The sequence below is a fragment of the Wyeomyia smithii genome, chromosome 2 (assembly GCF_029784165.1).
Source record: "Wyeomyia smithii strain HCP4-BCI-WySm-NY-G18 chromosome 2, ASM2978416v1, whole genome shotgun sequence".
NCBI classification, from domain to species: Eukaryota; Metazoa; Arthropoda; class Insecta; order Diptera; family Culicidae; genus Wyeomyia; species Wyeomyia smithii.
Window position 1 is genome coordinate 56,039,308 of NC_073695.1, and position 27,294 is coordinate 56,066,601.

The 27,294-nt window shown below is 35.3% G+C and overlaps 1 protein-coding gene across 6 annotated transcripts in view; it reads right to left on the minus strand.

The window, feature by feature from the left end:
• Window positions 1-563: 563 nt before the first annotated feature.
• LOC129724791 (band 7 protein AGAP004871) overlaps window positions 564-27,294 on the minus strand; it is a 281,087-nt gene continuing 254,356 nt past the window's right edge. For all 6 annotated transcript variants that reach the window (XM_055679956.1, XM_055679957.1, XM_055679958.1 and 3 more), the window contains 5 exons: window positions 14,428-14,537; window positions 4,345-4,417; window positions 4,161-4,243; window positions 3,765-4,024; window positions 564-3,440 (listed from right to left, as the gene is read on the minus strand). In XM_055679956.1, the coding sequence (XP_055535931.1) occupies window positions 3,125-3,440; window positions 3,765-4,024; window positions 4,161-4,243; window positions 4,345-4,417; window positions 14,428-14,537 (842 nt within the window). In that variant the 3' untranslated portion in view covers window positions 564-3,124. The remainder of the gene's footprint in view (window positions 3,441-3,764; window positions 4,025-4,160; window positions 4,244-4,344; window positions 4,418-14,427; window positions 14,538-27,294) is intronic.

The window sequence follows — 27,294 nt, forward strand, 5'->3', positions numbered from 1 at the left end:
TCTCAATTGCTACTACGATAAATTCTCTTCGAAGTCAATAGCTAGTTAGCAATCAAGTGAGTTGCAGAATTATTCCCCTTTCCTTGACAAGTAGGTTTGAATTTTATAGTATTGAGTGATTTTGACATGACTTGTTGATATAATAAGCAAAGCCTTGGTGCTGCATTCTGATTCGGAACTCGACTTTTGTTTATTATACACAGACTTCGCAGCCAACTGTTAAGTGTGCAGGACAGTTGCGGGGCTAGCTCTACGCTCCTACTGACACTAACAGTCTCTTCCGAGCCGAGACTCGACCCAGGGACCGCTTTCTCTGTTGCAATGTAATATAAAAGCTCAAATAACGATGATGATAAAATATATATGCTTCCTTAACAATTCTCCCAGTTGTATTTCAGTTTCATTCAAGCGAGCGGAGCACCAAAAAATAAAAAGAACAGAATGTTAGTATAGAAAATATTATAGGTACGATATAATTTAACGTCAACAATCGCACCGATTGGGACACTTTTCGCGCAATTCTTTGTGCAATCTTTCCAATCAAACACCAACACGCAGAACAGTTTTGTTGAAAAAACGTGTTTTTATTTTGATTCGTCACATGAGTTTGAGTTGCTATTGCAGAACACTAAAAGACTTCATAACTTCATTTTCCATGGTTCCTCTTACGTGGCAATAGGAAAATAAAAATACTGACAGCGATCGAGTTTAGATTTAGTTTTTTTTGTTTTGATTCCAGTGTTTTGCTATAATTTGCTGCCATCTAGATTTCATGTTAGCTTATTGTTAAACATAGTAATTGCAACAAAAATACCCAATAGTATGTTATCCGAGCGTGTTTGCTGCTATCTCAAAAAGTCCACACAAATGTTTCTTCCCTTTTTTCTTTCCGTCAGGTAAAGTTTTCGGTATTGTTCTATATGAGTGTGTATGTATGCATGTAACAATTCGTCAATAAATTCCACGTGACATCTAACAGTTTTTGTTCGCTCTGCCTTCCACTACTTATATTTGACACAGTTCAGATTGTAAGTAGGAAATCATATTACGATTCTGTTCATATAAAATAGTTCGTACTTGATGATCATATGCTTCGGCAGCTAATCGTATCCTGATGAATGTCTCTTATGGTTTGTCTTTTAATTAGCGTGTAATATGTGTATGTGGTTTTTGTTTTGTTTTGTCGTGTTTTACTCCTATCTTCCGTTACATACGTAAGAACGACAATTACACTTTAAGATGAAAAACTTTGAAAATATGTTTGTCTTGATAATGCTACCCATTTCATTACATTTACCTGTGCCATTTCAGTTTGATAAAACTTTACAAATACATTGATAGAGTTTGTGAGTGATAAAAATGGTTTTGTTTTATTTTTATTTCGATTTTTGTTTCGCTAATTATGCAAGAATTTGGTTTCTCTTTTCGCTTATCTTATAATATCCACTTTTAACATCGACAATGTTGATTAACCTACACTCTTACTGTGTGCATGCTTAACTTGATTTCAATATATTATACTTCTTTGGTACACTGTTATTCTTCAATAGTACGCAATACATGACAACATCGATTATGAGTTTTCATTGAACAGAAGGAAAAGTTTGTTTGCAGTTAAACATTACAACTTGATGTGATTGATCTATAGTGACTTTGCTACATGCTTATGGTTCTCTATATCTCGAGTTGCTCTATAAGTAGATTCTTGTTCAATGTGAATTTTCTTTACCTTTAAAGCTTATATCACCATTAACGAGTTTGTTTGATTTTATTGGTCATCTTTTGCAGCTTTTTTGCACTCAAATTTATGGTTATCTAGTTTTTTTTAGTTTATTGTAACTAAGTCTGAGTAATGATTCGTTTTTTTTGTTGACTAGCTAATGATAGTGAAAAATGTCATTCCTCAGTTCACTAGTTTTATTTTGCCGTCATGTTTTTAACATTTTTTTTAAACTCAATGATGAACATTTTGAATGTGAAGCTAAACGTGACAAACCATCCATGAGTTTTTAATGATAATACTTCTGTGCAACTTATTGACTAAAAATCGCAATCATTACTGGTATAATGGCAAATAAGATTGTCTCAATATTGTTAATACTCCTGTACTTCAATCGCATTCTTTTTCAACTGGGATAATAAACTCAATTAAAATGATAAACTGTAGAAGAACAGCTTCATTATAAAACTGACAGTTTCGATTATTTCCCTCATCAACCTACTGGCTGTCCAATCAAGGTGGACAGCAGCAAAGGAAATGAAAAACTTTGTTCTCAGTGCCATGAAAATGTACCATTATCTTAAACGTCAAACGAATGTCGGCGAACTCTTCGCCAGCCATAATGAGGATGGATGCTTTCTTGGGAAAGCTTCTCGTTATCTCTGTCGGCAACTTTTTACTGACTGGGTTCCATTATCGATTTCAGAGTTGCATAAGCTTGTACACAATTATTGTTAGTTATATAAGTGCACCGGATTTCCAGAGAACAATAGCACTCGAACGATAAGCAACCGTTCGGTCTAAAATTTCCTTGCCGAGTGAATTGGATAGAGATAGACTTTGACGAAAGAGACTATTTCTAGCAGGATTATTATAATGATAAAAAAATCCAATGTTCATTAAAATTACTAAACGCCAACAAATAACAAGCATGACGTAGAATAACAGGCCACGTTTTTCATGTGATATACATAAATCTTTAAGCATAGCAAAACATTGAAACAACTGTCCTCCAAGGTAAACCTGCAATAAAACTAACTGGGAAACCATTTTTGGCATCAAACATAAACATTTCTGACTGTTTGTTCCAGTTTACCACTCTTTTTTATCCGGAATCTTTCACTTAGTGACATGCATTACGATGAGAGTTTTTTTATCATGTCCCCCTTGAGGAGAAGGGATGGGGAGCTTTTAGCCGTACACTACACACATATGTTAATAAAAATTTTTAGTCTCATAGCTACAATTGTTCTTTCAATAGAAAAAGTTTTCCGGAAAAAATGAACGAATTGATAAAACGTACCGTATGCGAGAGAGGGAAAAACTTTTATTTGTTCCGGTTTCCCCTCCACTCTCGGCTAGACTACATCGAATCCTACGGCGGCAGCAAACAGCTGATGTAAGTTAGGTCCTAGCACTGGCAGCTTTCGAGTGCGAAGCGGCGAACGTTTCCTTGGACTTCATAAAGTACGTCAGGATGTCGATTGGCAGCGGGAACACGATGGTAGAGTTCTTCTCCGCCGAGATGGTGTTCAGCGTCTGGAGGTAGCGTAGCTGCAGGGCAGCCGGCGAATCACCGATCACCTCGGATGCCTCACGCAGTGCTCGCGATGCTTTCTGTTCACCTTCGGCCGCAATCACCTTGGCGCGAGCTTCACGGGCGGCTTCTGCTTCGGCCGCCATGGCGCGCTGCAGCTGCACCGGAAGGCGGACGTCCTTGCTGTGGTAAATTAGAAAAGCAAGACGTTTATTGGAAAAAGTTTCGCCAAGAAAAAAAACTTGTTTTCACAACCCATGCCAGCAACCAGAGTCAGTACAGTACAACTTTTCAATCAACCGTCGGCAGGATATTATATAATTCCTAACTAGACAAGAAACTGTTTTTCATATTTGCATTGCGCCAAGTTGAAAAAAGAAAAAAGCAAAACATCCCATACCGCGGGGCAGAAATAAATCTCAGTCTGACTCTGTTTGCGAAAATAGCCCCGCTTCGGGGCGACGCAGTCAGTAACTTAACGGAACAATACACTAGATAAACACTTACATCTCCACCCGCTCCACCTTGATGCCCCAGGCCTCGGTCGCTTCGTCCAGTGATAGCTGCATACTGCCGGAGATTGTCATCCGCTCGCTGAGAATTTCGTGCAGATGCCGGGTGCCCATCGTGTTTCGCAGTGTCGTTTGTGCCAGCAACCGGGTCGAGTGGTGGGCATTTTCGACGTTGGCAATCGAGACGGTCGCATTGGAGACCCGGTAGTATACGACGGCATCCACCGAGACAGTCACGCTGTCCTTTGTCAAAACCTAAAGGAACGGCGCGTGGAGAAACGGAAGGGTTAGGGAAAGGAAAGGTGAGAAATTCAAGCCATTTGCACGGCTGATGAGTTCATCAACAACGTAGCGCATCGTGCGGATGCTGCCCGGAGGGGGCCAAACTTACCTCCTGCGGTGGGACGTCGTACGTGCGAGTACGCAAGTCGACCCGTGCATAGGCGTCGATGCACGGTAAAATGAAGAAGATACCTAGGCGAGAAAATGGAAGTTGATAAATAGAAATGCACTGCAGCTAACAGTGAATGATTGATTAACTTGGGGTGCAGCACCGACTGTTCAACGCTACTAACCTGGTCCTTTTGCTCCACCCTGCACCAAACGACCGAGACGAAATATTACGGCTCGCTCATATTCCTGTACGACCTGCAACGGAGGAGAAGGCAAATTAGTCTGAGGATGATTGTTATCCATCATACGTTCCCGTGATTGATCGTAGAAGTTTCTGCTGTGATTCAGCTTCGTTCCTAATGTCAACGTTAACTGATAAATGTGAGTTCGTCGAGTGAGTTTGTAAACGAGAAACAAAACACTGTCGCAATCACTTTCAGAGCTGGTGAATAATTGATGCTAAAATTCATTTGATTTCTTTTTTCCATTAACCTCGTTTTCAGGCACAGAAAATTTCTATGCAATAAACTTTCACTAACGTTCATTTTTCTAATACAGGTGGATGTGTGAATGATGATGATGTTACAAAAGTTCACATCGTTCGACAACGTATTTCTAATACCCTAACAAAAAAAATGGATTCTGATTGGTTTGTTTCTAATCAAATCGGATATACATAATCGCTGATTTATTTTTTGGAAATCAAAAAATTATATTTGTTCCAAAATGGGTACTTTTGGAGAATGACATGGAAAAAATCCACTAGCGTAAATTTGTGTTTTTCCCATTCGTGCGCCTCTCGTTTTTGACAGCTGGTTGTTTACATCTGACACAAACATAATTTTCGCAGCTGTTTAGGCAACTTTTCGCGCATAGTGACATGTTTTGTGCCTGAGAAAGTTTCTGGAAAAGGGGTGGGAAGTAAAGCTGAACACCGGCCCGACTTCCAGCGTAAGGAGTCTCAAGGGGCCGTTTATAAACCACGTGGTCTTAAAGAGGGGGACGGGAGGGTTTGTCAAAAAACCACGAAAGACCATACCGTAGAGCTGTATTTCAACTGCGACCGAACAGGCGAGGAATATTATGCGGTCAGAAAACTTATGTCTCTAGAATCACGTGTCATTCTAAAGAATGATCCCAGCTTTCTTGCTGCTTTAACTATGATAAAAGAAACATGTTGCTTGAAAGTCAGTTTAACATCGGGAAGTACCTACATCAATATCTTTAACGACATCGACACGCAGAATCGATTGATTGTTGAAACTGTAGTTTAAAGGTACCGGATGCATTTTCCGAGTGGAAGTTATAACCGAGCATTTGGAGGATTTCAGCGTCATACGATTAGTCGCACACAAATTTCCGATTAGTCGCACACCAATTTCCGAATTTATTTAATTGCTGCTGAAGACAGAATGCATGTGAGGTGTTCACAATTTTTAAAAATAATTTCAAGTCGTCTGCGAATGAAAGACGTGAGCCTTGTAACGAACTTTTATTGTCGTTGATATACAGCAAAAAGACCAGTGGTCCCATGTGACTGCCTTGAGCGACTCCAGATGATGCAGAGAAAGAACTGAAGAGCTCGTCTCCAATCTTAATACTGATTGTTCAACCAGTTAGATAGGATTCCATCCAGCTCGAATGACAGCCACTGAAGCCATAGCGTTACAACTGGTGATACGTTTTTCTCAACATCTACTGAACCGGTTTCGCTGAAATTTTTTTTCAGCATGTAAAAATATATTATCTAACCTGTTACATAGCCGTTTTTCAACATCTGAATTTTTCAATGTTTCATGAATTTTTAAATAGTGATTTTTCATGAAAAAAATTTTTTTTTTCTCAATTGGCTGCCATTCTGGCAATTTTTGGAATTTTCAAAAACGGCTATGTTACAAGTTAGATGATCCATTTTTACAAAAACGTACCACCAGTTAAAAAACATGGTTTTGAGAGAAACGCTGCCAACAGCGTAATACTCTTTATAAACGGTGATTTTTTTTGCTATTTGGTTTTGCGTGTATTTAGATTTGACAGTTCACGCGGGAATTCTGATAGCTGCCAAAGTCTAATGTACTCAGTTTGGTTTGCCATTTCACCATGAACAAACTTACGCCTGAACAACGCTTACAAATAATCGAATTTCATTACTAAAATTCGTCCTCTGTGAAAAATGTTTTTCGCGCATTACGACCATTCTATGGTCGTCATAATCGACCTACTGAGCAAGCTATTCAAGCTATTGTGACGAAATTTCAAACAAGTTTTACTCTGTTGGACATAAACCCACCAACACATATACATAGAGTGTGTACAGAAGAAAATATTGCTGCCGTATCAACCAGTGTAGTGGAAGACTGTGAAATGTCAATTCGACGCCGTTCGCAGCAATTGGGCTTATGTTTTTCGACTACATGAAAGATTTTACGAAAGGATCTTGGTGAAAAGCCTTACAAAATACAGCTCGTACAAGAATTGAAGCCGAACGACTTGCCGCAGCGTCGAATTTTTTATGAATGGGCCTTAGAACAACTTGCCGAAATTCCACTTTTTTACCGAAAAATTGTGTTCAGTGACGAAGCTCATTTCTGGTTAAATGGGTATGTTAATAAGCAAATTTGTCGCATTTGGATTGAAGAGCAACCAGAGGCAATACAAGAATCGCCATTGCACCCAGAAAAATGCACGATTTGGTGCGGTTTACCTGATGGAGGCATCATTGGTCCGTACTTCTTCAAAGATGATCAAAATCGCCACGTTACGGTCAATGGCGCTCGCTATCGTGCGATGATTTCTGATTGTTTTTTGCCGGAAATAGAAGAGCTGGGTCTTGTTGACATGTGGTTTCAGCAAGACGGAGCAACGTGCCACACATCGCGCGAATCAATGGACATGTTGCGGAAAGAGTTCGGTGAGCAATTTATCTCACGAAATGGACCGGTGAATTGGCCGCCTAGATCATGCGATGTAACACCGCTAGATTATTTTTTGTGGGGCTACGTTAAGCCTCTCGTCTATGCGGATAAGCCAACAACAATTCCAGCCTTGGAAGGCAACATTACACGCGTTATTCGCGAGATACCAGCCGAAATGCTCGAAAAAGTTACCCTAAATTGAACTTTTCGTATGAACCATTTAAAACGAGGCCAACATTTGAATGGAATTATCTTTAAAAAGTAAATGGCATAAACCAATTTATCGGCTCAAATAAAGATTTCATACAGTTTTGTAATTTTTATGCGTTTTACCTTTGTTGTACTAAACAAAGGTTATAAAATCGGTCGAAAAACGCAAAATAGATCCAAGATCCGGAGTGCGGAATCGTATATACCATTCGACTCAGCTCGACGAACTGAGCAATGTCTGTTCGTGTGTATGTGTGTATGTATGATGTCTGTATGTATGTGCCGCAAAATACTAACGCACCTTTCTTAAAGAACGCAATATCCGATTTTAATGATCTTATACGCAAACGAAAGCTACTGTGCTCCCCCAGCATGCTACCGAGTGGATTTTTGATTAGTGGCTTAGATTTTAAAACATTGATCAAAGAGTATTTTTTATATGAGACATTTAATTTTTAAGGCAAAATTAATGGCACGGAGAGCCATGTGTTGTATAGCAATTTACTCAGACCGACAAACTGAACAATTTATGTATGTTTGTGTATGTGTGCCTGGTGGTATGTGTAAATATGTTATTTATATGTGCAGCATATCAGAATTGACCCAAAAAAGAAAAATAACAAAAACAAAAACACTCTTTTTCAAAACGCTTATTCCGAATTTGAAGTTCGCATGCTCAAATGAAAGCCCCAGAGCTCTTTGAAAATCATACTAAGTGCGATCTTTCATTGGTTGCTTGAACTGTAGAGTTTTGACCAAAGTATATTTTAGACATGGGATATTTTACTTTCTGGATAATTTTTCTCTCTCAGAGCTCTTTCTTCCTCTCTATCCCTCTTTTTTCGTATCGCTTTTTATTTCTCAGAGGAAATCAACAATCATCGACAACTTTTCATAATCTTTATACTCTTCGTAGTGTGTCTTAACTGGTGTAAATAAATTTCCCTTTAGCTTTTTCTTGAAAATTTGAACCAGATTTCAGAAGAAACTGTAATGCTTACTTAGCTCCTTTTCTCACTTCCGATGCTTCCGTCCTCACTTCTTATAAAATATATACTAAATTGTACGTTGAACCTAGATTTGCGACGAGTAAAAAACATTTACAGCTTTCGTGAGCCAAGCATTATAATAAAATCTGATCCCACAGTGTGCAAATGTAAAACAATTAGCGATGCAGATATTTTTAAAAGCTTTACCAAAGATGTATAGACCTATTTACGTACGAATGTGTTATTGCCACCCGTTGAGAAAAACACAAATAAATCGCTGTTTTGTTTGCAATGCTACGTTTTGAACAGCTGGAAAGTTTTTCAGGTGAACACTTATTTTATGTTTTGAATTTGTGACCAGAAATCTAAAGTAGCTGTGTAATCGGCAAAATAATGAAAAAGTGTTGAAGCAAATCTACATGTTTACTAGTGTGCGCAGGTGAAAAGTCACTTATCTCTATGAATGATACACTTTGCTCATGTACGATATAAATATTGCTTTCTAATTTAAGACTAAGTGCTAACAGAGTATCCATGTTATTCCAGTTCTCGTTTTCGCAGCAAGATATAAAAAGTCTTTATTTCGGATTTATTCATACAGCCTTCGAAAATAATAATGTTCTCGCTTACACTCTGAAAATCCAAAATTCTCAAAGATCGTGGCGAACCTTCATTTTCAGAAAATGCATTTGAGATAGAATTAAATTGACAACTTCCATCAATAGCCATATTTTTTTTCTGTATAATTCTGAACTATATTTCGAGAGCAGGTTAGTAGAAGTTTGCTTTAATTCGTAAAAAAACATGATACTGATTCATAAATCTAGGTCCTGCGATTTCTGATAATAATGCGAATAAATAGAACCACATTAATCTAACATACATGTTTGCTGTTCTAGTGTGAAATCAGCATCATTGTTATCACTTACTGTTTCCCCACGTTCGATTATTTCAAAAAAAAATATTTGCTTCTAGCCAGTATTTAAAAATTGGTTTGTGATTGATAAAATAAGACTCATGTACTCCAGTGATAACATTCATATTATTTGCGAAAACCACGTCAAGCTTCAATTCAATGATCGTCTTTGATTAACTCTCTGAAAACTATCTTTTAAATTTATTTCATTCATTATTGAAATTGGACTTACGTTGGTATACGATTTGTAATTGACTGGCCTAATATGTATAAAGTAACAGTTAGTATAACAAAGGTTTCTGCACTACTAGGTGGATTAATTAAGGTTTTTTTTTTCAAGAAAAACCAAATTCTTAAAAAATCGCCATTCATTTGTATCCGAGACATGCAAAGTATATCTTCAAATAAACTAAGGTCGCTTTTCACAACGTATTTTCATAGAAATTTTTTTACGCGGATTTTACGCGGTTTTCTTTTTCACGCGGATTTCGGCTTCTCTTCACTCGGATCGCAGAAATAACGCAGGTTTTCTATGCGGATTCCGGTATTTATGCGGTTTTTTACGCGGATTCCGGAATTAACGAGGTTTTTTACGCGGATTCCGGAATTTACGCGTTTTTTTTACGCGGCACGTATCCCCCGCGTAAAAAGCGACTTTAGTGTATACCAGAATCAATAGCCAAAATACCCGAACACATCACTTTACTCTAAACATCCGAAAAAAAATTACGAATTTTTTTTTTCGATCTTCCAGACCCTACGTCCGTCCTTAAGAGATAGTGGAATGGCTTATTAAGGAAAGTTGTAGAAGATTCATAAATATGAAACTTTGTTGAACAAATGAAAATGCTATCTTCATTCAGTACAAAGTTATGAAATTTATTATACGGAGCTTACTTGAAATTTAGTTTTTTGTACTTAAATATTATTGGTTGCATAACACGAGAGTGTTATTCGGAGGATGCTAGGGCACACAAATCGCAGATTTTTTCCAAATACCATACCAGCTTATTTTTTCGATACCTTCAAGAACGTATAGGTTAAAAAGGGACAAGTGCAATCATGACGTCAATGCTTTTCCTTGAAGTTAAGCTGAAGTACTATAAACTCTTGTAAGTTCCGTTTGTCCCAATCTATCCATTATTAGAGTACGGCGAGCATGTTACAGTAGATTTTTATATAATAAATATACTAACTTTTGTGCTAAGAGATAGAGGAGTAGTTTATTTAGCAAAGTTTTAGAACGTGCATAAATATGAAACTTTCCTGAACAAACAAAATTCCTATTTGCATTGGGTACAGACTTACAGAATATTTTATATAACAGTTACTTAAAAGTTAGTTTTTTGTACATAACTTTTGTAAGTTACACTTTATAAGAAAACGTTGTTCTAAAGAAGCATTTGGGCATACAAAAGACACGTTTTTGTTGAAGGCCACACGTTTAAGGACTTTTTCTTACAAAGTTATAGAATATTTCAACTATTTTTTTTAATTTTAAGAACACAAACATCTTCGGCTCAGTCTTTAGTAAGAATTATTAATCCAGCGAAAGTGGTCACGTAAGGGTAGTGAACGACTTTTGAAAAATTTCCTGAATGTAGCTCTTTAAGTCCTTTTTAATCGACGCAACTCTGGGGTTTGCCCAGGTAGTTTATTCATTTTGTTGCAGACTGTTTTTGGAATAAATTGTTAGATTAATCTTGGGATATAGAGAAACATTTAGATACAGCTATGTCGACATAGGTTTCATTAGAAATGATACTTCCATCAAAGATATAAAAGGTTTGAATCAGCTCACTGTAATTCGCATTCCGAAAATCGTAGCGGCTCACATCAGATTTATTCTAGCATGCAAAGATTTTGAGAAAATCACGTTTCGTAGAACATTCGTTTTTTAGTGAATCCAAACTTACTTTTCTCATAATCTGTGCATGCTAGAATAAATCTTTCACTATCTTTGGATTCATAAGATATTACACTAAAAAATTAGAACTCGAAAATCGAAGAACTAAATTGAAACCTATTGTGGGAGACAGAGGGAATCAGATTTTCATGAAAATACCTAGTTTGGTGAATTTAAACTCGTTCTACTCAAAATCTGTACATGCTAAATCAAAAACTTCATCGCGTATGAATTCAGTAACCCTCTTTTTAAAAATTTAGAGCCAAAACTTAAAGGACGACTAATTCATTTAAATTTCTATGAAAATACGTTGTTATATGTATATTTTGTTCTAAAATAATCTGTTGACTCCGAAATTCCCTCTCATTCACCACATCCTAATTCATGTATCTGACATAATTTGATACATGGAAATATTGATACGTATGAAAATTCCCTGCATTTGCTCAAACTGATTGAAAAGTAAAAATAAAACACAAACATATTTGCGGAAACAGGGCTTGTGGTACAAGAAGCAAAGCAAAGCTTTGGTACTACGTTCCGATTCGGAACTTGACCTTCTGTTTATTTATACACATACTTCGCAGCCGACTGTTTAGTGTACAGGACAATTGCGGGGCTAGCGCTACGATCCTGCTGACACTAACAGTCTCTCCCGAGCCGAGACTCAAACCTACGACGACTGGCTTGTTAGTCCAGCATCGTACCTCGAGACCATCTGGGAGATGTACCTGGGCCGTATACCAAAACTTAGAGCAACTATTCATCTTGAATGATATTCCAAGTTTTCCTGAATCGGCCGTGGCAGCTTAGAACGACCATTTTCAAAAAAAAAAGTTCCCTCTCGGGTATTTAAGGGTTGAAGAGATAGTCCCCATAAGCTTTTGGATTGTGAATAACTCTCAAAACATCATTCTTGAACATCATTGGAACACAATTATTCTTGAAAACGTTGTAATTGAAAAAAAAAAATTAAAAAAAGGTCACACAAAAATTTTATTCACGTTTCTTTTGTCTGGATTATTTACCAAAAAAATCCTCATAACTTCAATTCTTCATGAAAGAAAAACAACTCTTTTTATTCTTACCTTTAAAGTGTTTTTTTTCTAAAAAAATGATTTTTCCCAGTTTTTCTACAGCATTTCGTTTCTGTAATGTTTTCTCCACAGCTTAAGGTTCTTTCAATGTTCATTTTAATGACGCTCTTATTTGTGGCAATTGAACTTTTAATAACTTGTTACTAAAATTGGACTCTATTATTTTTACCAAGCTTTAAAAAAATAAAATTATTTTAGGGAGAGAGCAGCGCCAGTACATTTCAATCATTATTGCAACTGTTCCATAAATCATTTCATACATCACCAATCATGGTTGTTCTATAGTACTGTGGAATGGGGTGAAATTGATCACCTGAAAATTTGTGATTAAAACAACTAATCGAAAGATACTGATCTTACAACACTAAGTATTGTTGACGTGTCCTAAAATGCAACTTTGAAAGATTCACATACCTGTCGAAGTTAACCCTTGCATACCGGGTACAATTTAACATATTTTCTAAAAAATTCTTCTAACTCAGTCAAAAACTCAATCGAATTTGATCAACAAGTTTTTAAGTAACAGAAAAAGTATTGAATTTTCCTAAAAAGTAATTTTAATTAGAGGTTCATTACGTTAAATTTGGAGAAGTGAGCAGAGTTTGGTAAAAGCTCAAAAAATATAATTTTCCACAATGATTATTCCATACCATCAAAGTAATACTGATGGTACACAAGATTCCAATTTCAGAGCTAGTTTTAAAGCTTTTGCAACAAACCGAATTGAAATCGATCTAACAGTGATCAAATGAGAGCAAATTAAGCAAACTGCAGCTCGTGAACTAAAATGAATAAATTTTAACCTGAACATCGTTATTTTTGTTTTCAAACAAGCTGTGATTGATATTTTTCTGTCCAGAAATCATCATTTATCATGAACATATTGAAAAAAGCACATTTTCAATAGAATGTATGGATTTCAAGCGTGATCAATTTCACCCCGAAATTCCACCAATAGCTTTAGAGGTTTTCTAGAGCGCATACCAGTACTTGTTTTAAAAATATTCTATTTTGGGAAAAATGTACATGAAGTAAGTTAACTGGAAAATATTATAAAAAATAATCAATTGCACCCCGTTCCATGGTATATGTTGATTAATAATATGGAAAAAAATTCTCTGAAAAGTTCGTTAGGTAGGAGCTTGCTCACACGAATATAATAGGCTGCATCATGATACATAATATGGCACCTAGTTCGTTTTCCGGCAGTTTCCCTGTTCAATATTTAATCCTTTCAAACCATATTTTTCGTTACTATCAGCGATGCACAAAAGAATCAATTCTCACCGGTCAAGCAATAGCTTGGCATCCGAAACTTTGGCGGCTTCCTCTCGATTCATTAGCAATGAAAAACTTACTCGTTTGCGATACACCCGTCGTCTGTGTCGGTTCCAGCTGGTTCACTGTTGCTGAACAGTCGGTGCCCGTCCAAAGGTTACGTACTTTCGCACAAATTGCTGGTATTAAATTGCTGCCTGTTTTAATTAAACCATAAAATTCTCCTCTCAACCCGACTGAAGTACCGAGGTTCATAAATTGTAGCAAAATGTACACAGCCATTTTTTTTTCTTGCAAACTTCGACCGACCGTGCCATCCCCTCAGGGGAGGCAGGATGAAAATTACTTTGCAGCTCATATACATACTAATTCATAGTCTGCACCACTGGCACGAGCCGGATCTCGACGGCTGCTCTACCCCAACGTAAAGCATACTGCCACGTGACACCGGCAGGAAAAATTCCGGACAAATTTTCATGAATTATTCGGTGTTCCCTGGAATAGTTTATTTTTTCCATCAGCAGGGAACGGCCGGGTTTCAGCTCTTTTTTTTTATTTTAGCGCATGAAAAGCGTAATGTAATCCTCAGCCTATTTAATTCCATACTTCATTAGACTCGCAAATGTTCGGCAATATCGTTTCCACCCTGCTTGGCCAGCCTCTCGGGAGAAATATTCATTGTACTACACTCAAAAGCTCCGTATTTTGGCACACAATTCCATAAGCGTCACTTCACTGGCAGACAAGTCTCAATAAAAGTGGGTCAACGCGTTATCTAACGGAGCTGTCTTCCTTTCAAATGTTGTCCAATTTCAGTATACGGTTTTATTTTTTACCAATTGTTCAATTGGGATTGTACAGACTAACTCTATAGACAAAATGTCACTATTGTACGTGTGAAAATGACACTCCAGCAGCCAAGTGCAAAAGCTTACGATTAAAGTTTAAACTTACCTTGAAGCATACCAGCAAACTGAACGGCATCGTCAGCACCACGAGGACCCAGGACAGAAAGATGAGGATTCGTCCGCACGTCGATGCTTCCCCGTTGGTCTCATCCTCGGCTTCAGGGTGGAATGAACAGAGAAGAAGGGAAAGAAACAGAAGAAAAGTTTATTAGAAATGGTCTGAATTCCCCTCTGGGGTTTTGAAACTTTGATTGCGTTTGCCGAGTGAAAAGCCGTCGGTGAACACGAGAAGAATGCAAATTCCGATCCAAGGTTTACCTTGGAGGGCCATACGTTGTTACGGCTTTTGTTCCAGGATTGTTCTGTACACATTTATTATGACTTTAAACACAAACTTTAGATCAACCAATTATGTAACTTTATCACCGAAACTGTAAACGTAACATTCTGTGTGCTGTTGTGACTATGCAAACTATTTCCCCCTTTTGCGTTGATTGTGTTTAGATAAGCATTTTAAAGAAAGAGATTAGAACAACCCTCTCTAACACTGACTGCCTGTTTAGTTTAATATTAAATTTCATTACCGTATTTTTTACGACTCTTAAACCAATTCGCTTGAAATACTCATTAATTTGTACCACCATTAGAAGCATTCCTAGAACCTATTTGATATTGTGCCATTTCAGAAAATCATCGTCCTGCCAACTGTAGCCTAACCGTTAGGTTAAAATTAAAATTTTATTGCTAATTAGTTGAATGTTGTTTTCTCACCAAACGTCGTGTTGCCTGCCGTCTCACCCAGTTAGAAACGCAAACGAGAAAGGATTTCATTTCGTTCGGATTTTCCCTTGCGTTTTCTGGGTGTCAATTAGGACTTGCTTGTCTCGCATCCGACCAGCCACGCTGGCGATAAGCAAAATTACTTTTGAATTGTGCTCCATTTCGGCAATGGAATTTCGGCACCAGTGCTGTGGCGAATGGAAAAGCATTCCATTTTATTATCATTTTCTTACCACTTCTTCTCGGTCGGTCACGGCTAATGTCGTGCACCAATATTGTGGCCTGCTAGCCGACGGCAAACAGGCGGAGAGGGGAGTGTTTTTCTTTTCTTTTCTTACTTTTCAAGGCAACACTTGCTTTCACCCAAATCGACAACCGCTGATATGACACGCTGCCACAACAAGTTTTTGAGTGGTTTTGGGTTTCGCGTTAGCGAAAACTTTTCCATTCATTTTCCGATTGAGAAAAGTGGTGTTGTGCGTAATATGATACTTCTTGTGGAAAACAGCATTGATTGCAACGCGATCAAAAACAGAATGCGGTCGAAAATGATTAACGACCTTACGAAGTTTAGTGTAGAATCGTTTAAAGATGATTTGCATAACATAATACAAACAAATACCTGAATGAAATATTTAATCTTTCTGTATGCGGTACAGTAAAGGGATTACAACAATTAGTTATAAGCTAAATGGATACATTTTTCAATCATGTCGTTTCGCATATTTTTGTGTATGTTGAAAAATACTACTCGCCTCCATCTATCTTTTAATATAATGGAGACGCATTATGATCCTACGCTCGCAGGAGAGTGAAATAAAATTTTCTTAAACGTAGGGGGATTAGGGGCATAATGAGCACTCGGGGCGAAATGGGCACCCCTATTTTATGCGAAACTACACATTTTCCAACACAATATGGTATGTGGAATTCTTAAGTAGTTACTACAGTATCTCTCTATGTAGAACAAAAGTGGTTTGTCTGTTTAAAATATGGAAATATATTGAAAAAATCAACTTGGTTTCCGGATGTTGGAAAAATTATTATTATTGCGCACTATAAAATAAGCTTCTACGGTCGTTTAAATGGCTCAATCAAGTATGTAGACACATCTATATGACGTATGGGTCGGACCCCAAATTTCACCATCATTAAAGTTTTGATTTTAAACTATAATTAGTGTTGAAATCTCATGTTAACTTTAACTAATTCGATAGGGGCGAAATGGTCACCTTTAGGTGGGGTGAAATGAGCACACCTCGTCACATAAACTTACCTGAAATTCATCTCAGTAGACTTGTGAGTTTGTCTGATTCCATAGTCAGTGTTAGTTTACAGTGATGGTGCGAACATATATTAGAAAATCTTTGAGACCGAATCGGTCAGAAAAAGGGACTGCAGGCAGAATTGGCCACCATGCGGCGCAACGGGACATTCACGAAACAAGCCGCCAAGTATCACGGCATGTCGCGACAAAAGTTGGCCCATTAGTTGTACTTCTACACAGTTTCAAGATATGTTCTATAAGAGTGCTCATTATGCCCCAGTTGGGTGCTCATTGTGCCCCACACATCGACTGATTGCTAGTTTTTGATGCATGAATCTAATTTGTGTTTTTAACCATTATACGATAAACTTTTCAATTTGTGAATAGTGTACCTTTAATTATAGACAGTTAATGCAAGTTTTGCACTGAAGACAGCTTAAAATTGTTGTCGTTTTCCATGCTTAAATCAGCAACCAAGTTAGAGTGCTCATTATGCTCCTACTCCCCCTAGATCTGTTTAATATTGTATTACGAAAAACACTAAATATCAATGGAGTTTTCAACCACGAGTTTTCTCTGGTTTACTCGAAAAGTTCAACCACTTTTGGTGAAGTATGCATTCACTAGAAGCACCAAAATGGTTAAAAAATTATAATCTTTTAGGGCAACTTTTTTGAAATTTGGGGCAACATTTTTTTCGCTTTTGGCGACCAGTGTTATCCAGCGCTGTTATTTTATATCAAAAAAAAAAAAATATTTCAATCGAATACCAGATGGCATAATTATTGTGACACGATAAACGAAACAACATATGTTGAACGATTATTCGTAATACAAGTTACTAATTTAGCACTTTTCATTGTCTGTTTGACATTTAAATAATTTTATTTTTGCTAGTAAAACTTGTGCTTCATTTTAGGTAGCTGATGAATATATAGTGAGCTATAGGAAATATTCTGGGACAGAAATAGTAAAAAATATAGAGAGAATCGAATCAAAGTTGCCATTGATAGGGTCCTCTACGATTTCAAAACCTAGATCATCGGTAATAATCTTTTGAATACCAGTAAAACAGGTAATAGCAAGTGCCTCAATATATGTGAAAACTTACAAAATATCAAGAAAAATATTTTGTTAGAAATCATATTCAAAAAAGTGACGCAACTTTTTTTTAAGAAAGTGACGCAACTTTCTTTAAAAGTAAATACTCAAAAGCGTTTATTTATTATTGAAAAATTGGTGAATAACATGGATTATCCCCATCATACCGAGCAACTAATCACTACCGTTCTTCCCCATCACAGCCAACACTAAAATATAAACCGATCTGACTTTGTAAACGATTTGTTGTTGTTGTTTTACTCACCCTAGTTCACATGACGCGCCCACGCGCCTACCGGAAATTTAACTCTCAGTAGTTGCGTATAAAAGCTTCAGCTTGTAGAAATTTGGTTTTTATTGTATAATTCTGAAAAAATGAAGGATTATAGCTATACAAGCATTCCCATCAATTCTGGTGCCCCTATCCATTACTAAAACGCGTCAACTTACGTGAGAGTGTCGTATAGAAATTGCTCGTCGCTTTCACGTTTTGTCTACAAGGAAATTCATTTAAGTCTCTAAAAAACTGAGCTAGGAAACTAATATTCTATGTTACTATCGAATCTATAATTTTGAACCGGATTGTAAGGAGATCATTGCATCAATCAAGGGTCAAACTTTATATAGCTGTTGAGAAGTGCTGATTGATCAAACATTCAAATACACTTCCACTTTTGTATGGATTTTATAATAGTTATTCTTCAGGAAATTTTCTCAGCGTACTTTGGACCTACATGCTATAATAATTATGATTATAATTATTATGACAGTTAATAGTGGCAGTGATTAGACAACGATCGATCAAAAAATCGATCAAAACGAAAGTCTAAAAATGGTATTTCCAGCAGCATAACCTATTTTTGATATTCCTAAAGTATCTAATAGCTAACAGCCAATCGAGAGAAATAACGGTGAATAAATTTGTATGCAAAATATTGGAAAAATCGATTTACTTTAAATAGAAGCCTTTTCTCAAAAAATCATTTGGTACAAATGGTATGTCGAATTTGTGTGTATCAACCCTATCTATTTCTTAGGCATCTTTTTCCAGCCTATATGTGTCATCCTATTTACAAAATACCAATATTAAGGCGTTAGTAGCTATTCGCACACAGGAAGACGCCATCTTGGGCTTCAAAATGTCATCGGACCTTTCCGGGCATAATTTCGGTTCAAAAAATGATAATATTAACCAGAATTTGAATATTTTTAGTTTGACACTGTAAGATATCGGTGTTTGGATGTCATCCTGGTTTAAAGATGCCATATTAGAAAATATATTTCCTGATACCGAAAGTAGTCACATTGAATTTCAAATATCGCCGGACATCGATTCTCATAATTCTGCTTCCGGAGATATCCATTAACAAAACTTTTTGAACAGTTTCGTCGCTTTTCACCATCTTAAATTATAATTGAAATCATGTTCCGATCTCTGGACATTAACTTTCGACCTTCAGACATGACCGAGGACCTGACCATCATCCTCAAATTTTGCTATAAATCTAGAATCCATCCCAATGTAGAAAAACAACCATAACCTGACTAAACTTTCAGACACCATGTTTCCATGTGTTTGAAAATTTTGTTCAACTCTTCAAAGCTCTTCCGAGACTAGATTTTAAAGTGATGTTAAACATCATGTTGCGGTCTCTGGATAGTACCTTGTGGCCTACAGACATAACCTAGAGCCAGAAAATCACCTGATCAAAACCTGAACAAAAACCCTTGACTTCTTTATCTATTTAGATAGGGAGGTTACCTTTCTTTTTTTTCAATTCACCTATGACCACCACCTTTGTAAAAGAAACTCGTATGCCAAGTATGGTGGAAATCGGTTCAGGCATTCAATTATTATTGTGGAACATACAAACAAACATAACTGGACTTCTGTATACATAGATAGACAAACTTTGCCTTCAAGAAAACTTCACTAAATCACAAGAAGTCGTACGATAAAAAAACAAATTGAAAAATGATATCAGTTACCATTAATTCTGTGTGTTATGAATAAGAAGCTTATTTTGAAGAGAGCATTCTTTTTTCACTGATATGTTAATTCTAACGGCAAAAGGTTGGTTTATTGGTTTAATTGTACTCATTTTTGAGAAGCAATTTGAAAATGCTATTTTGGGAAGGTATTGATGATTACGAATATCTTTAGCCCCAAAATAGCTTGTTTGACCGGTGTGACGTCTTCGGCAAAGTTGTAGATATTGATTCTGTCTTTTCGTAAAAAACAAAATCTGGATTTTTTTTTGAAAAATAAGTTAAAAAAAATAAAAATTTTTATCACAGGGCACATTTTTTATGAAAAGACAAAATTGTTATCTTCAACTTTGCCAAAGAAACTATGCCCATAAAACGAACCGTTTTGACTGCAAATTGATTTTTAATTCCTCACAGAATGCTCTATTGGAAACCAAAAATAAAACTTTTTTTTTTAATGGCATAGTGTCTTCGGCAAAGTGGTAGATAACAATTTTATCCTTCTCAAAAAAATATGCCCTTTGAATAAAAAAAAAATATTTTTTTAAATGAAAAAGAAAATAATCTGTTTTAGAAAATGAAATGTTATTTTTTCTTCTAGTTTTTTTTTTTCAAACAAAAATTTTTCTGGGGTGTATATATTTTTTGGAAAGACAAAGTTGTTATATATACAACTTTGCTGAAGACGTTACACTGACCAAGCGAACCGTTTTTTCTGGAAATTTTTGTAATCTTCAGTACTTTCCCAAAATAACATTTTTAAATAGCTTCACAAAAATGAGTCGTTTTCCAAAAAAAATAAAGCAATGGCACAAAGGCATTTTTGCCCATAGAAACATCTATGCAAAATTTCAGCCAAATCAGAAATGGACGATTGAATTGGTTGCCCGTTTTTGTGGAATTTTTTCACATAGAATTATGTTATATCGAAGCAACATAAAAATCTTTTTTTGTTGATGCAAAACTGTTAATAGTTATTCAAAAGCGCGCGAAAAATTATTCTCAATCATCTAGCAGTATTTATGAAACCTTTCTTATGTTATCTAAATTTTCGTAGACAACAAAATCAGCCTCACAACATTGAAAAAAAAAATCAATGTTACCCCATTCCACGGTGTTTATTGGTTTCAAAACTTATCACAAACATTTATTCGAAACAATATATACGCCAAAAACATTACCTGTACTTAAATTTTACGACATCTAAAAAAGTTACGATATATCGAGGTAACAGTTACGTTATGTCGAGTTACGTTGTATGGAGGTTACCGAGGTATGACTATACATATTATTTATATCAAAACCGATTGATTTTATCATTCATCTCATTCACTTTAGTTTTTTTTGGATTTAATTTTTGCATTTTTGTAATACAATAAACAAAAGAGGACAAATATCTTGTCATATCATGTCATGTCATTATCATGTTATGCCATGTCATATTATGTCACATCAAATCATGGCATGTCAGTGCTTGTTATGTCATCTAATTTTATTTCATGTCATGTTACGTCATGTTATATGATGTCAAGTTGTGTCATATCACGTTATATCATTTACTCGTCATGCGATAGCATGTCATGTCAAGTTTTGTCATATAATGTCATACATGTCATGTCAATGCTAATATACGACATGTCATGTCAATATCATTGCTTATATATGTAATGACATGTTTTGTCATATGAATATAATTGCTCATATTTGTATTTCTTCTTATGAATGAAATCAAAATATTTAGAAAAAAAATTCCATTATTTAAAAAAAAATTCAACATTTGATGCATCAATTACCTTATAACACGGCTGTACTAATCATAAAAAGTTACGTGTTGCCAAATGACTTAAAAACGCATGAAACGTCGAAAATTGGTGTCATCTGAAATTTTTTTTTTTTGCAAAAATCGACTCTCTGGGACTTAGTCGTTGTAGCGTCGTCACGAATTGATACCTTTTTCATCGTGATAGAGTTAATGCTGGCATGTGACGAGGAATAGGTCCATGTCAACTGAAAACGAAATTGGAATAAAAGGGATAAGGCAAAAAGGGATTTTGTCCTTTTTTCGGCCCTTTCGTATTTTCCACGCCTTCTTGCATAGCGTGATTTCGTACACGCCCACGCGTAGATTGGAAGAAGTCTATTTTTACTAGTATGTGAGATACACGTGGTGTATGACTTATCCTGCGCGGGGGACATATCGCTGCACTATATTTGATATAAGGAATGAAGCTCGCGTCTCGAGGAAACAACGCGTTCTATCAGTAGGTCTGAAATGCTAAGATTAGAGTCAAAGATATTTTATGTCCTTATCAGGTTGCTTAGAGTTAAGGAAAATCTGTTCAAAGAATGTGTTAGAGAATGCTACCAACGCAATGTATTTAAATTTATATCTCTGTATTTGAGGCAAAGAATTGTATCAAGGATAGGAATACGCCCAAGTAACACACGTTGGTATAGAATAGTTGACGTTACCTATTCCATGACATCAATATCACCAGAAAAGCGCAAAACATGAAGGCTAGTAGAACAAGTACCGATAACTGCATGAAAGCAAGCCAACTTGATATAATTAAGTGGCAAAATACATCTCGAGTACTAATACGGCAATGCGCAAATCTGTTGCTATGACAACTGTTAACCAGCGCATGCGCAAATGTGTTGTGTCTGCGCAGTGCAACTAGATCGGCAATTTCTTTTATCAGTGGCAGTTTTAATTGATAATAAAATGATGACAAAAATTTATATTCAACCATTCAAAAAGAGTTGTTCCTTTTGCTTGAATATTGAAATTGTTTTCGCATAGTTTCAACGTTATCTGAATATGAAATCTAACAACACTAGAAAACGTTGTTAGATATACAATAACAAAAATCTAAAGAGATATTGGTTACACTGCAAGCGTTTTGTTTATCTTTTGATGGCGCGTCAAAACCGCTTCGAATAAATATAGAAATCGTTCATATAATTTAAATAATAATTTGATCAAGTAATTTTGAGTTAGGTGTTGAATGCTTCGACTACTGTACGAAGGAAAAGCATTCTACAGGTACGTAGTTTTGTTATTAGATTGTGTAATGTCTTACGAAAAGACCAAGTGATAGTGATTGTCATTCTTGAACTCATGTTATTAAAAACATTTCCAAAACCAGAAAAAAAAGATTGTTTTCGAAATGCGGTTGTATTATTGATGAAAAACAACTTCAAACATAATATAATAACACAAGTTTTCAATTGCGCTTGTAGTACACTTATATGACTACTTTAGTTGTTACTTATTTTCTAACATGTTTTGTCAATCTCTGGGATCACGCCTTCCATCGCATGAGGAAGTAAAGCCGTTGGCGCCGGTCCGTTAATAAACGGGTCGTGAGTTAGGGACCTGGGTGTGGAGTCGCCTCCCTGGGCGTCGGTAATTGGCCACAACAGTGGCGGAAATAGACCGACGGAAAATAAGCGAGAATAAAAAAAAAAAAAAAACATGTTTTGTGTGTTACTTGGGCGATAAGTTACTGAATGTTTTGTAAAACTATATTTCTATCTCTGTTCAACAAACTAAGGCTAGACTTAGAAAATGATTTTAGAAGATATACGAATGTAAAATTCTTCAGCTAGCCTCAAAGTAGTAGTTGTAATTTTACCCCCTAAGATGTGAATTTGTATAAACTTTTTTACTATATAAGCTAATATTTTTGAGAATAAAATTCAGTATCAGTCTAAGATTGAAACTTAACTTGTTTTCCTGTGCCAAGGATTACATCCCGAACTCTAACTAGTAAAAGCGGTTTTCCTGTGCTAAGGATAACATTTGTCGACCCGTTTCTGTTCCAAGGAACGTATAAAGAGAGGATCCTTCGCCCTTTTGGTCGCATCAAAAACGCGATTACAGTCGTTTTTTCAATTATGGAAGGCGGAGTTCAAAATGTTTAGAATTTATCTTTTGAAATTGATCACTAGTCTCTCGAAATAGCCTGAATAATAATTTACGCTAAAACTAGCATCGAATACATTATGTTTCATTAGGGTGGTTCATTTATTCGGCATAAGGTGGTTCATAATACTGTGAAAAAGAGTATAAAATAAAGAAAAAACACTTCGGTTCGTTTGATTGGTGTGACGTCTTCGAAAAAGTTATAGATAATAATTTTGTCTTCCCAAAAAAATCACACTTGAAAAAATTATTTATTCAAAAAAAGTTAGAAGAAAAATTAAAAATAATAATTCAAAAGACCTTATCTTTTTAAAATTTGATTTTTTCAATAAAACACAACAAAACAAAACATACTAAAACAATATAACCAGTCCGATCATTTAGAAATCAAGAAAAAAAATTGTTTTTTTTTAAATATATATATTTTCAATTATTTTTTTTAAAAGGCATATTTGTCTTTTGGAAGGACGAAATATTATCTACAACTTTTCCAAAGACACTATGCCAATTAAACAAACCGTTTCGACTGTAGACATATTTTTTAATTTTCAATAAAGCAATCTATGAGAAATATTTTACAGTCAAAACGGTTTATTTGATTGGCATAGTGTATCTAGCAAATTTGTAAATAATAACTTTGTTCTTCCATAAAAATGTACCCTGTAAAAACAATGAATAAAAAAATTTATAACTTTTTTTTCTGATTTCTCCATGACTGGTTTCGTTGTTCAGGTAATCTTTCGTCTTTTTCATAAAAAAATCAGTTTTTTAAATGGGTTGTTTTGGATGATTAATTCTCAACTTTCTTCAATTTTTTTTTTTTCAAAAAAATATTATTTGTTTTTAGAGTGTATATTTTTTTTGAAAGACAAAACTGTTATCTACAACTTTGCCAAAGACGTCACACCGAACCATGTTGGCTCTAAAAATATTTGTAATCATCAATACCTATCCGAAATAGCATTTTTCAATTGCTTTTCAAAAATGAGTTGTGTTTCAAAAAATTAAACCAATCGCACAAAATGGCATTTTTTGCTTATAAAAACGTCTATGCAAAGTTTCAGTCAATAGGCACGTTCACATTCTGATGATCTAAACTTGACAGAAAATGTATGGTCGAAGTGTCAAAACGACGCAAACCCAGAAACAACGATTCAATTGTGTTGCGTATCTGATTCTGATCCCTATACTCTCATTATTACTGAATAACATCGATACAGTCTATTGTCCGATTTTAGAAGTTGGCAAAGGACATTATTGTGGTAAATAAAACGAACAAATTGTCTGGTACAACATCCGAAAGAACGACTACAAGTGTCCTAGAGAGTAGATTTTTCAAACAAAACAAAAATAAACATATTCCATCAGTTTCCACCGTTTCATGTACTTTTAAGGCATTTGGAATCGAAAACATTTTTCAAATATTCAAATTCCATGTACCTCCCATGTGATTTTGCAAATGACTGAAAGCATTCAACATTTTCCGCGAGACACAATCTTAATTTCGGTTGAGATAATTTGTTTGCACAGAGTAGTTTTTTGAAACATTTTGTAAATTTATTTTGTAATATCTTGCCATTTTACATGGTATTTTTTCCAATTCAACATTGCCAGTCTCACGACAATGATATAACAAATATTATATTTTCAGGAATTTTTCTATTGGTATTCAGTGAAAAGTGATTTTTTTCATTTTATACTCATTTTTACACAATATTATGAACCACTCTATGTCGAATAATTGAAATAAATGAAATAAATGAAATGAATAAATGAAACATAATGTATTCGATGCTAGTTATAGTGTATATATCATACATCATTATACAGACTATTTCGAGCGACTAGCGATCAATTTCATTAAATAAATTCTAAATGTTTTAAACTCCGCCTTCCATAGTTGAGAAAACGACTAAGTCCCAGAGAGTCGATTTTTGCAAAAAAAAAAATTTTTCTGATGACACCAATTTTCGACGTTTCATGCGTTTTTAAGGCATCAAAAAAAAATTTTGAAAACCGAAATTTCACGTACCCCTCCCCCCTTGGGTGATTTTTCGGTTTTCAAAAAGAGCAAACTTCAATCGCTTTGCACCACCCCATTTTAAGTCCGATTGAGCTAAAATTTTGCACAGGGTGTTTTTTCGAGCAGGTGAACATTTTGTATAGGGTTTCTTTTCGAAATTTTCTGCTTACTTTTTTTCCATACGATGATAGGCACCCTACTATACGTAGACCAAAGACAACAAAATAAAGTATTTAAAGTCATATTGCTAAAGATGTTTCATGGTTCGATATTATGTACATTTTAAAAAATCGAAATGTACCTTATATCGAAGTTCGCGTGTATTGGAAATGAAACCAATAAAAAACCCTTGAAGAGGAAGAGGTCAAAAGTCGAAAGTTTTCATGCTTTTTGGAAACTTTTTGAATGCATTGAATGATTTTCGAGACCGAGAGTTGATGTCCAAAGAACGGAACGTGATGTTTGACGCCATGATTAAATCCAGAATGGTGACTAGAGTGCCAATTAAAATCGATTTTTCGAGTATCGCTTAGCGGTAGGGCTCAGAAGTTTCGTCTTCTCAAAAACAGTTCCCTTGTAATTTCATCTCGATCGGCCATCGGGAACACGTGCCTCAAAGTTGTCAAAGTTTCAACTTTTTGACCGATGAAAATAATGCACATGAAAGTTCATGAAATTGTCGATATCGCTTTTTTTTCGATGCCAAATGTGTTAGAAATGCATGAAATGTCGAGATTTGGTGTTAACTCGAAAAAAAAATTTAAAAAAATCGAGTTTCTGTGACTTAGAAATTTTTAAGCTAGAAGAATTAAATTGAATATGAATGTCAGGATAGGAATGCAATCGATGAAATATTCAACACAATAGTATTGTAACATATCCTACATTATGGTACGACACTGCTAGCGTAGTATATGCGATATTTCATTAGGATGGCCCAGTCATTTTCTATTAGGGTGGTCTTTTTGGTCAAAATTTTGAGAAAAATACGGAAAAACCTAATTTGAATGGAATATTAAAAACAGTAGTATCCAAACATCTCTTTCAACACCATAGACCAGTCCAATTTATGGATTACTGAAAAAATAAGCAAAATACCACGAAATTTAGCGTTTGAATGAAATAACGAAGATGGAACACTTAATTCATCATTGCTAATCATTTTTGTTATTAGAGTGGTCATTATAAGTAATAAAATAAATTTTAACAAAGAAAAACCACCCTAATGGATAATGACTGAGCTACCCTAAAGAAATATCGCATATAATATGCTAGTAGTGTCGTATGATAATACAGGATGGGGGCCGTTCAATAATTACGTAAGCAAATAGTTGGGGAGGGGGGGGTGCAATTTTCTTACGCTATCTTACAGGGGAGGGGGGGGGTGAATTGATTATCTTACGTAAGAAAAACATTGTTAATGCAGCTGTTCAAATAACCATGTTCATGAAACTGTGGACGGTAAAGTTCATAAAAAGAAAATTTCGGAAGGACGATTAACTCGAATTAAAACGAAGTATTGTGCTTGCTTTAGGATGATAAAACTATAATAAAAATCTATATATATATATATATATATATATATATATATATATATATATATATATATATATATATATATATATATATATATATATATATATATATATATATATATATATATATATATATATATATATATATATATATATAGTAAGATCTTACTAGGGGAGGAGGGTATCAAAAAATCTTACGATGTGATGAATTGTGATGAATATTTCATCGATTGCATTTCAATCCTTATTTGATATTCAATTCACTCTCCCAGCTTAAAAATTTCCAATTC